Genomic DNA, 12,296 nt, shown 5'->3' with positions numbered 1-12,296 from the left:
GAGAGCCTGCTTCTCCCCCTCCCTCTGCCTGTTGCCTACCTGCGCTCTCTATCTGTCAAATAAAATCTTTTTAAAAAAAGTTATTTATTGGGGCGCCTGGGTGGCTCAGTTGTTAAGCGTCTGCCTTCGGCTCAGGTCATGATTCTAGGGTCCTGGGATCGAGCCCCGCATCGGGCTCCCTGCTCTGCAGGAAGCCTGCTTCTCCCTCTCCCACTCCCCCTGCTTGTGTTCCCTCTCTCGCTGTCTTTCTCGGTGTCAAATAAATAAATAAAATCTTAAAAAAAAAAAAAAGTTATTCTATGGCGACTTGGATACAACATAAAGGGGGCAGGGTTACTTTGAACAAACAAACATCCTAGGCTCTTTTCCTTACCCCTTATCTCACTACCCACAACTAGACAAGGGACATCCTAAATTCGGTCATTAAGTAAAGCTTATAACACAGTGTCTCCTACTCAGAAGGAATCACATGAATTAATTCATGCAGGTATTCAGTTCTCTTGTTTTCTAAGTTTCCACATAGCACCTTCCTTATGCTAGTTTAATTAACTTCCTGCAGGCAAATGTTCCGCTTGCTCAGTTGAGAGTTGTTAGCAAGTTATTGGATGGGGAAAAGCACCTTTTAAAAAATTAATATTCTAAGAAATATGAGGCAGCAGTAATGTACAGCGCTTGGGTGTGATCGTGTAAACAAGGCAGGCTGGACGCTACCATTTTTTAGGTAAATGTTCTTTTCTCATATGTAAAATCGGGAGAACACCTTATTGAGAACAACTGTACAAATAGAAAAGACTCCCACCGACTGGGAAAACACCCTTTTGCGGACCCCAGAATGGAATTCTCAACAGCCTTGCCTTTTAGTTCTCAATAAAGCTCCAATTAGGGGAGGAGCTAGGCTCTGGGGAATGATCACGAAAATTCGAGATGTCAGCGTTTCCCAGCCTATAAAGGGGATGGTTCATGTCGTTCACCTATGTCAACCAGAGACCACCTTCAACCCTTCTGCCTCTCTCAGGTCGCTAAGGATCCTCGCTTTAGTTCTGGCTCCTTGCGCCGCCTGGCGGCTGTTTCCAGAAGTCGCCTGCAAGCTTCGGGGTCCTAGCAGCGGCCAGGTCTGTCCAAGGATTTGCCTAATTCTAGAGAACTTGTCTCCACCCCTCCCCACTACCCGTTGAGGATTTTAAAGACAGCATGAAAGGGCCGAGGTTAAGACGAAGGGGGCGTCCGGCGGCCTCTCCACCTCAAGGATGACGGAGTCAGGCGGGCCTCGGGCAGCTCGCGACCCGGAAGTCGCCGCCGGCGCGAGGCCCCCGTTGCCGAGAGCTGGCGCGCGGGGCGGAGCTTGGCGGAGACAGGGAAGGGGTCGCCGCGACTTTCGCGGCTCCCACTCTTCGAGTTGGCGGCTCCCTCGGGGGCTGCTAGGCGGGCGTCGAGTCTGCAGGGCGCGCGGCCGCGGTCGCTGGTTGAGACGCTCAGCCGCGGCCAGAGGCGACATGAGTGCCGCGGGACTGTTGGCTCCGGCCCCGGCCCCGGCTGGAGCACCGCCGGCACCGGAGTACTACCCCGAGGAGGACGAAGAGCTGGAGAGCGCCGAGGACGACGAGCGCAGCTGCCGGGGCCGCGAGTCCGATGAAGGTGCGTCGTCTGGCTGGCCCGGCGGCCCGGGGCGGGGGTGGGACCGAAGAGGGAGTGAGTGGGCTGCACGGAGCGGGGCGGGACCGAAGAGGGAGTGAGTGGGCTGCACGGAGCGGGGCGGGGCGACCTCCGGGGCTGGGGGAGGCTTGAAGGGGCCGCTGGGAGGTGCACGGCTCCGGGAAGTTACCCCCACCTGCGCTGGGCCCGGGGCCGCTGTGGGGACGTCGTACCCTAACAGTTATGGGAAGGAGGGACTTGGGGAGCTGCTGTCAGAGACGGAAGCCCCTTTAAGATTCTGTCCCTCTTCCCTCAACCGTCTCTGGTGAACCTCAGGTCTTTCCTGGTTGGAATGAGAAAGCCTTCCATTGAGTATCTTCAGTACCCCTCCCCTTTTTAGTTCCGGAGAGGATCAGAGCAAAGCCCAGTTTGGCTTCCAGGTTCCCAAGTTGCTCCCCCCAGACCCTCCACCCCGAGGAAATGCTTTAGGCAACCCTACTTTGGGTGGCGCAGTTCAGGTTGCTTAAAAGAACGGAACCTGGAATCAGCCAGATCTAGGTCTGAATTTGGCTCACTGAACCCAGCTTTGTGACCCTAGACTTACTTAAGCTTGCGAGCCTTAGTTTCCCCGGCTGTAAGGGGGCTTCCGAGCGTAGGTGTGAGGATTAAATGAGATGTGCGTAAGGTACTTGGCCTGGTACTCAGTAGATGTTTTTGTAGCACTGGGGAAGCAGGCACAGGGAAGATAGGGATTTGCTTAATGGTGCCCAGGTGTTGTGTTTTCAGTTCCACGTTCTTTGCGTTATCATTACTGCCTCAAAGCCCAGTTTTTTCAAACTGGGGTTTATAGTTTGGCAAGTGTGAGGAAGACTGTTTGGAAGGATTGAGGAAGGAGCTACCGGAGAAGGAGAGAGGTGGGGGGGAAAAAAAACAGTTATGGGAAGGAGGGACTTGGGGGACAGGGGAGAAGAAAGAGGAGATAGAGACCGATATATGGGTGGACTATTCTGGCACAGAATAAGGCTGTGGAGCAAATGGTTGGACTAGTTGCTGGAATGAGGAATATGTTTTATTCATCTCAGTTCCCCACGTGCCAAGTACAGTGGCTGGCATATGACAGGAATTCAGTGAAGGTCTCTTGACTGAAAGAGGAGAAGGCTTGTGAAGATTTGGATCTGCAGCAGCCTTTAAAAAGGCAGCGACATGTGCAGATAATAAAGTTGAAGGAACTAATTGCGTTTGGTTAAACTACATTTGAAGACGGGGCTTAACCCGGGATTTTGAATGTGAAACACTTGTAACTGCTCTTAATGTCCACAAGGGGGAGCGGCGAAGCCAAAATTGATCTTTATCCTTTCTCAAGTAGGGCTGTTGAAATTATGTAGACACTCCGCTATTTACTTTAAGAACAATGTTTAAAATGATCTGAAACACTTTGTGTTTGATCATTTTGTGTCCTTTCTTCTCTCTTTAGTTGTAACTTTGTGAAAATATTTCACTTCATTGGTTTGGATTCTCCTTTGTATATATGTGGTGTAAAATCTGTTAAGGACGTAGACCAGAAGAGAATGGACTTACTAGGTCGTTTTGGAGCAGTGAGCAAGACCTGGCTGCCTCTAGTTGTCCTGTCTGACACTCACAGCGCCGTTTCGTGAACTGCCATTGTGGCTTCTGCAGGAGTAGCAGCCTTGACCATGACTGCCTACCTCTAATGGACCCTGTTCTCTGGGGGCACTTCAGATGAAGGCAGCTCTTTGCATAAGTCTGGCCATGTCTAAGTTGAAAATGGCATTTTCTTTTCTAAAGTAACTAATATTTTTCACTGATGGCTTCCCGCAGGCCTGTGTTCATTTTACAGAAGTTTAAGTGTCACTTCGTCAGGTGATAACAATTTTATGAATTATGATTTTAACAGACTTTTCTTCCCTGATTTTACTTAGACACTGAAGATGCTAGTGAAACTGACCTGGCAAAGCATGATGAAGAGGACTATGTAGAAATGAAGGAACAGTGAGTATGATTCTTATATTTCTTGTTTGGAATACAGAATTGACAAGGAAATCTTGACAGTGACCTTATGTGTATGGTTTTGACCATAGAGAGTCCAAGGTCCATGTGTATGTGTTTAGTTTCCCCCTATAAATTTGTCATGTGTAATCGGTCTTCCTGTTAAAAGAATCTTTTGAGCATTGGCTAGGAAGAGCCTTGAGGGAAATGATCCCAGGAAAATAAGGCCACGTATCAGGAGAGAACTGTTTCCCAATTCTTCGTGTTTTTGTTTTTGTGGTTTTGTTTAAATGTGAAAACTATTGCTCAGGGTAAATGGTGTGTCATAGCTATTTGGTTCTCAAATGGGGGTGACCCCTCCGAGAGCTGATGGTGTGCTGGCTGCCTGGAGAGCTCAGGGAAAGCTGGACTGGAGAGCAGGGCTCCTGACTCTGCTCCAGTGCTCTTTGCACTTGTCATACGTTCCTGCTCGAGCCTTCTCTAAATGTGCCCAGAGAACGAAAAGCACTCACTTTTATTGTAAACACGGATGCAAGACTGTATAAAATAGATCCCACATGTATTTGTTGAATGTATTTTGAGGATCTTGATTTGACTTTAAATTCTTTTATCTTTAAACTAGATGATCCACGTTCCTTTTTTTATAGGTCCTATTTGCAAATGGTTCGTGACCATCCTCTGGATTCTGTTACCCTTTTCAAGCTCTGGAACCCAAAAGGGTAATTCAGCTAAATTCCAGCGATGCTGAATAAAGAAGGATTACTTTAATAATTCATGTGCTTTTTCTCACAGCTTCATTCCTGAAACTGCTTGCTTTTTATTTTTATTCTCTTTAGGCTTTTTACCGATTTACCTTGAACCATTTCCACATACCTTTCCTTTTCCCAAATCTGAATTTGTTCCGCTTGTTTATTTTTTCAATCTGTTAATGTTCCCTTTCAAAGACAGACTCAGAAGGCAAAGGCATTGTTTACCGCATTCGATGTGGTGGAAAATTAAATACACTGGGTTCCAAATACTGACTTACTGTGTGCAGTTTATATATCTGTTTCCTCTATTTGGCATGTTTAAGCATTCTTTTGAGATTATATTTTAATTGAACGTGCCCCTTAATACTGGATACAGAAAAATTTTTGATTAAAATTGAATGCCTTGTGTGATTCAAGGTGAGTGTTGAGAGTACATCAGAATTCTCATTGATCTTTTGATCAGACCTCCTGTGTAATTCCCGGATTCTGCCCACTCTCTCCTCAATCTGTGTAAATAGTTGGGTTGTATTTACAGCCCTTACTGGAGCAGTCAAAAAGCTATTGTGCCTGTTATTTGTTGGACAGTGTTCATTCAGGTTGCAAATCTTGTTTTTGTCACTGTAAAATTGGGGGTGTTTTCCAGGTAGAAGCAGAAATACTGTTGAAATAAGATTTACTTGTGGAATCCACCATTTAAACAGACTTGCCGGGGTGTACAATTGCATATAATCCATTTGGTGTCCGGGGGCGGGGGGAGGGGGGGAAGAACATGCTAGGCGCTTTTGCTTTGTGTGTGCTGCGTGATCTTAACCAGCTGGGGCTGCAAATAAATCCTGCATTTTAACTTTTGTTACTGAATATTATTTCTCTGATTCTAAAAGAGTAGTGCTTTTAAAAAATGACATGAAAGTTGATTAACTTGATGCTTACACAGCTATGCTATCTACATAGAAAAACGTGCCAAAGGCATAATCTTACTTCTTTGGAATTTATAATCTAATTGTAGAGTTGATAGAAGAGCTGCTGTGTTTAATGCCTTTGCTACATTTTCGTGTGTGTTACTTCTAAATCCATAAGAAAATGGCATCACACTTTCAGTTTTTGTATCTTCTTGCCTGTTTATCATTGTCACTTATTAAAATCTGCGTGTCTTCATATTTGTAGATTTCATACTGATTCTCTAAAGGTGGGATAACACAAGAGAATCTGCAGAATTAGGCTATAATTCAAGAACACAGAATCCTTGTCCCTTTCTGATCCCTTTAGCTGCTGGTACATTTTAAACCAGCTGGCCGACTTCAGTTTTCTCTGTCTCCTAAAGGACATTAATGACATTCCCATAACAACCCAGGTAATTCCTGTGTGTAGATGATTTTGGAATCGAGTATTGAATGTTTCTGTCTTTCAGTGTGGCTTTTGTTGTTTTTCTTTGCAGGATGTATCAGGATAAACTGGCTTCTCTCAAGAGACAGTTGCAACAACTGCAGGAAGGTTGGTGTGTGGTTTAACCCTTCATTTCTAAATATACTTAATATTGCAAGCCTTTGAAATCTGTATATTTCACTCCCATGTGGGAGTGACTTAAAATTCGGTCTGGCTGATTCAGCTGTCCAGCATGCACTTTGCTATCTTCTGCTATCAGTAAAGTGGCGATTTTCAAATATTTTTGAACCCTCACTTGGGGCCTTTTTTTTTTTTTTTAGATTTTTTTTTTTTTAAGATTTTATTTATTCGAGAGAGAAAATGAGAAAGAGAGAGCACGAGAGTGGGGAGGGTCAGAGGGAGAAGCAGACTCCCTGCCGAGCAGGGAGCCCGATGCGGGACTCGATCCTGGGACTCCAGGATCATGACCTGAGCCGAAGGCAGTCGCTTAACCACCTGAGCCACCCAGGCGCCCTTTTTTTTAAGATTTTATTTATTTATTTGACAACGAGAGAGAGAGAGAGAAAGAGACAGCAAGCACAGGCAGGGGAGAAGCAGGCTCCCCGCTGAGCAAGGAGCCCGATGCAGGGCTCCATCCCAGGACCCCAGGATCATGACCTGAGCCAAAGGCAGCTGCTTAACCGACTGAGCCACCCAGGCATCCCTACTTAGGGCCTTCTGAAGAGCATGAGCTGAAATCCACTGTGAGCCTAAAGCTAGACGTTTTTAGGAGAGACGTTGTTGCCAAAGAATATACAAAACTGTACCATTTTTTTTCTAAACTAAATGCTGATGAGCTGTGGGTTATCTTTATTGTGTTCTCTATTGTTTGTTTTATAAGTTAAAAGTGGATTGTATCTTGTCCAGTGCGATTTCCTGCTGAAGGCAGTTCAGTCTGGGGTTAAGAGCATTGGCTTTCGAGGGCCGTCACGGGCTTGAACCCTAACTGTACTGCTTTCTGGAAATTTGACCTTGGGCACATCACTTCCTCTTGTTTAAATTTGTTTTCCAGTCTTTGAAATGCAGAAAGTGGAAGCCGATGTGATTACCCGTGAAGGGTGTCTAGCACTGTGGTGTGCACCGGGGCTCAGGGACAGCTGTGGCCAGCAACTCTTTGGCTTACCTTTGTGGAGCCCCCTCATCAGTGAAGTTCCACTAGGTCCTTACATTGCCTGAACTAGCCATCTGACATTGATTTCTGCTAAATAGTGAAAAAAGGTTTGCATGAGTTGCATTCACACATCTTTGTTTTATTTCTGTTTTTTTTTCCCCATAATAATGGAAGTGTTGCCAGAGAAAGAAATACATTCCACTCTAGCAAGTCTGTAGGGCAAACCTGGCATGGTTGAGTGAGGGATTTTGAAGAAGATACCGTTAATATACCCTAGTAACACATTATGATCAGGAAGTACTTCCCTCATTAGTTGTGACCCTTGTAATTCACTGCTTTTTGGAAAAGCAATGACATGAGTAGACATTTGGTGAAAATCTATACCTGAGTTGTTGAGAATTGTCACTGGCTGTGTGTGGCTACTTAAATTAATAATTCAGTTCCTCAGTTGCACTTGCTACATTTCAAGTGCTCAGTAGCTACGTATGACTAGTGGCTCCCATATTGGACAGTGAAATCTAGGACCTTTTCACCGTTGCAGAGAAAGTTCTACTGGACAGCATTGATCTGGGCCTTACTGAGCGAGAGTGAGCTTTTTTCAGAAAGGGGAGGCCCATTGACTCAAACCTTAGCAGCAGATGATCAGAATCACTTGAGGAAGCCTGTGCCTTTCTACTCCCCATCACTTGCTAGAGAGTCTTAATCCACTAGGTGGGGTGATTTCTGCTCTGGGCCTTAATTGAGAACCAGAGTCTAGTTAGCTCTCTTTGCACGTGCCTTTCCCTGGTTTGTGTTTTATTTACTCTGATCGTATTAAAACAGTTACTGCTGTTTTAGGAACTGAAATGTAGAGCAGATTGATCTTCAAAGTAACATTTTATTTTGTAAATCTCAAAATCAGGTACATTACAGGAATATCAGAAGAGGATGAAAAAACTGGATCAGCAGTACAAAGAGAGGATCCGAAATGCAGGTGAGGCTCTGTCTTAGGTGGGAGCAAATCATCTTCAGGTGTTTTTGCTTTTGCTGATCATCGATATAGTGTGGCCGTAAGAGCTGCTGTCTAAAACGCAACGCATATATTCTCAGAAATGGTGGAGGGGAGAGTTTTGGGGAAGAGAGACTCCAAAGCCACAGTTGTATAAAACTGGCTCATCTTTTTTTCCAGTGGCCAATGAACGGCCTGTAGTTGAGCTTACTAGTGGTGGCTCCATGCAGTTATTCTCCCTGGTGCCCCCACAGTGAGTGGTCTTGCACATTCTTTCTCACGTCTGCATTGCTGCCTGAATGGACCATCAGAGGAGCTACATGGGAAAGAATTGTAGCTTGTTTCACTCTTGCTTGAAGTTTGTTTCTTCTGGTATCCTCTGCTCCGGGAGGAAGGGGTGTTCTCTTGTTTTTCTCCTCGAGTATTATAAGCATTTAGGGGAAGAGTATGCTTTGGTTTGTTGTACACGGTAAATGTATTCATGCAGTAAGAATTTTTTGAGCACCTGCTACATCTAAGCTCTGAGCAACATGGAATAGTGGAACACATTGTCCTTGACTTTAGGAAATGTGCGATTTCATTGACAAAAGACATCCAAATGTGGGAAAAGTTAAGGAACATCCTGAGGTAGTCATGCAAAAAGTAAGATGTGATGACTGTTCAAAGTGTGTGAACACAGATTCCTGGGCTTACAGGAAATGTGTCGTAAGTGTTCGATTTGGAAGCTCCTTGTCAGCCAGCATTTTGAGCACCAGCATGGTGCCTGTTCCTTCGGTGGTGAAAGTAATGCTGGGTTTTCAGATGAGGTCTGGGTGCCATTCCTCAGGCTCCTGTCCCCTCGCTTTCTGATCCGGTGTCTTCCCAGCTTCTTGTTGGTGGAACTTTTCCCCCCTCTGGGGAGTAGATGTCCTGTGTATACCAGCAGGTAGAAAGGGAGCTGAAGGGTGTGGAAGGCACTGGGAAGATGGAACTAATAGCCATTAGTCTTCTGCCCGCCCACATCCCCCCTGCCCCTGAGGTTACCCCCACTGCGATCTGAGGTCCTGAGGCATCTCCTTGGGAATCTGTGGAATCCCCTGCCTTCTCGGTGTTGCCCTCTAGCAGGGAAAGGAGGTGCACTGTGGAGGGGTGAGGTCCTAGGTTTAGGTCTTCTCTCTGCACTTTAGGTCTTATGACTGTAAGCAGGTTTTGCTCTTGGAGCCTCAGGTTCCCCATCTGCAGGAGGGGTACGAATGCCTCATGGAATTGGTTTAAGATGCAAGTAAGGAAAGTAAATTGACATGAGCCATTTTTCTGCAGCTAGAACTGCAGCGTGAGTATTGAGTGGTTTGCCTTAGTTCCACTCTCAATCCTGTCCTTGCGTGTTCTTTCAGAAACATTTCTCTCCCCTGCCCCCCAGGTAGGAATGCAGAAGAACTAAGTCAGTCCCAGCTTGAGCCTTAAAGAGCACATTCTCGCAGAGCTAACCCACCTGTTCTAGTTGTGTTGGTGCCTGGTTATTGTAACTCAGACGATGACCAGCAGCTCTGAGAGGTGATTGCCAGTTTGACTTGGTGCAGGGGTGATTTCTGAGAATGGCACATAGTTGATGCATCAAGTTCATTTGTGCATCTAAAGCACCTGTGGGAGTGAGCGTGTTGGGCTGGGTGTGCCTGGGCTCATGTGCTCAGCCGTTCCCAGGGCCAGAGTGATCAGGGCTACTGGGGGGTGGGGAGGGGTGTTAGAAAATGAGTGGCTTGTCCTGTCCCTTTGCACAGTTAAATTTCTTTCTTTTTTTTTTTTTTTTTTAGTAGGCTCCACGCCTAGCGTGGGGCTTGAACTCAAAACCCTGAGATTAAGAGTCCTGTGCTTCATTGACTGAGCCAGCCAGATACCCCTCCCCAGTTAAATTTTTTATTCAACATCTGTTAATTGAGGTCTGAGATCTGAATTCTTAATCGGGAGTCCTGAAACTCAAAATTCTATGAAATTACATGTGGATGTGCATATATGCTGTTTTAGAGGGAAAGAGATCCATAGTCTTCATCACATTTGTGAAGGAGACTGGTGAAATGTGAACAGCGCCTCCTGGAGTTGTTGGTTCACCAGCAATCTGTGTGACGTAGGCAGCACTCCACTGTCACCCAGGGAAGATGAGATGCCATGGACCTATTTCGTTCTCTGTAGAGAGGCTTATAATCTAGCAATGGGGGAGCTGCTGGGTAAACAATTGTTAATTGCCTGCACAGAGCAGGTGATAAATAAGCTGTTGACTACTCTCCAGTGGACACCTGGACGTGTCTGGAGGGGGTTGGTAAGTGAAAGGTCCTCAGGAGGGGCTACATTCAGACCCAGAGGGCGTTGCCATAGAGGAGCAGCCATACGAGGGGGCTTGGTGGCCTGTGAAGAACGCCTTGGGCAGGCACAGAACCTCTGCCCTCTGAGTTCTCCAGGAATAGCCTTCCTTGCCACACACAGCCCTTCACCCGTGCTTTAAAAATACCAGTGTTGAGTCTGCTTCTGGAGTAACTGCGCTGTTCCTTCCTGACCCATCCTACCCTGTAGGACCGTTGGAGGTTATGGACTGAGTGAAAGAAGGGATAGCTTCCAGTTTTATATTGCCGGGGTAGTTTGGTTTCTGCTGCTTGCTTTTGCCCTTGGGCAGAACTGCCGGAAGTGATTCTGTTCAGGGCCAAATTTTAACTAGACATGAGTGCTTCTTCCATCCTTCCCCCTCATGTATATCAACACTTTACTGATGGAAGCATTTGCTCTGTGTAACCATGCTTTCAGAAAGCAATTACTGCTTCTAAATGAATCCTACCATCGCTGTCTAGAAAGGTGACACAGCCTAGCGAATCTAATTGCATGTTTTATCTCTTTCAGAACTCTTCCTCCAGCTGGAAGTAAGTACCTTGGATCTTCTGGGTTTGCAGGCCCTTTCTGAGACTGAAATCTTGCTCTCCCAATCCAGAGACCTTTCCTTCTGTCACCAAATGGACAGTTAAGAAGCCCCCAGCTGCAGGCCTTCATCACTGTTTTGTTTGACTAAAGGACATTTTGGGTCTCAGTTTAGAAATTCCCATCTATTCATTTATAGGTTGGGCAGCCTCTGATGATCACAGGGGACTAGGGGATACTCACCCATCACTGCTTTCTTGTTGACTTTCACGTTAAATCCATTGGGGAGTATGTCTGAATTATAATGGTCTAATAATTTGTTATATTGGTCCTTAATGCAGCCCAGTCTCTGAATTGGCTCAGTGGTTTAGTTTTACAGCCGAAGCTGTCTGGGTCAGTAGGAAAGATGGATTTAACATTTTTCCTTTTCTTCAGCAGACACCAGAATGTTGGTTCTTTGTGAAGCACGGTGCTGTGGTACAGAAATGAGAGCCTGAATCTTGGATGATAATCTGTTCCTGGGGTGGCTAGTTTGTATGTGTGGGGGGAGTCCTGACTTTATCAGAGCCACACATGGGTGTGACAAGGTCATGCTTTAACAGAGCACGTTATCAGAAACCATTTTACTACTGAAGTCAGTGCAACACACATAGTCACAGCCCGCAGGATTACGTGATCCACAGTCATAGCCCACCATAAGCTCCCTTGTTCTTCACTTAATACGGTGGTGAGATTTAAAAAATGAATGCCTTTTTATTTAGTATTGTTTCAATGTTTGAGTACTTAAGGGTTCAGGTACCTAATAGATGATCTTCTACTCTAGTTGATCTTTATCTTGGTATCAGTATCAACAAATACAGTAACGTGGGCCACCCTGACTCAGTATTTTGTAATTGCGGTTAATTTTCAATGTAGGTATTTCATCCGGAATGTACTGTTTTCCTTTGAAATTGTGGCTTTAAAAGAGTTTGTCTTTGAGAATCTTAAGTTTTAACATAGAAGCAATGCAGTGTAAGAGGCGGAAGAGAGGAAATACTGAGTAGCAAGCTGGGTATGCTCATAAAGACAAGCAGAAGTTGTATGGTTCAATTTTATGCATTCGTTGGGATACTTGCTCCCAGACATCCCGTTACGGCCAGTGCATGTGTGAGTGCCGCTGTCCCACCTTTCTCATAAAGGTGTTTTCTGGGCCCTTGAGTGCAGAGCCAGACTTGGAGTTGGAGCCCTGGCTGCAAGGGCCCCATGGAGCCCTAGCCTGTGTTTTCTCTTTTGCTCAGACTGAACAGGTGGAGAGAAACTACATTAAAGAAAAGAAGGCAGCGGTGAAAGAATTTGAAGACAAGAAGGTGGAGCTGAAAGAGAACCTGATTGCTGAGCTGGAGGAGAAGAAGAAAATGATCGAAAATGAAAAGCTGACGATGGAGCTGACGGGAGGTATGAAAGCACCCAGAGCAGGATCCTGGGAGGCTGGGGGGGACCGGAGGGGTGCGGCGGTCCCTCCTCTGTC

At 45.9% G+C, this 12,296-nt stretch overlaps 1 protein-coding gene across 1 annotated transcript in view; it reads left to right on the top strand.

The window, feature by feature from the left end:
- Nucleotides 1-1,324: 1,324 nt before the first annotated feature.
- Nucleotides 1,325-12,296, top strand: part of SUDS3 (SDS3 homolog, SIN3A corepressor complex component) — a 34,579-nt gene continuing 23,607 nt past the window's right edge. The window contains exons 1-6 of the mRNA XM_021703432.2: nt 1,325-1,635; nt 3,573-3,642; nt 5,824-5,879; nt 7,823-7,894; nt 10,775-10,794; nt 12,067-12,223. Of these exons, the coding sequence (XP_021559107.1) occupies nt 1,494-1,635; nt 3,573-3,642; nt 5,824-5,879; nt 7,823-7,894; nt 10,775-10,794; nt 12,067-12,223 (517 nt within the window). The 5' untranslated portion in view covers nt 1,325-1,493. The remainder of the gene's footprint in view (nt 1,636-3,572; nt 3,643-5,823; nt 5,880-7,822; nt 7,895-10,774; nt 10,795-12,066; nt 12,224-12,296) is intronic.

Source organism: Neomonachus schauinslandi, chromosome 14, assembly GCF_002201575.2.
Source record: "Neomonachus schauinslandi chromosome 14, ASM220157v2, whole genome shotgun sequence".
NCBI classification, from domain to species: Eukaryota; Metazoa; Chordata; class Mammalia; order Carnivora; family Phocidae; genus Neomonachus; species Neomonachus schauinslandi.
Note: the sequence above shows the minus strand (reverse complement) of the source record. Positions and strands in the feature narration are given on the sequence as shown.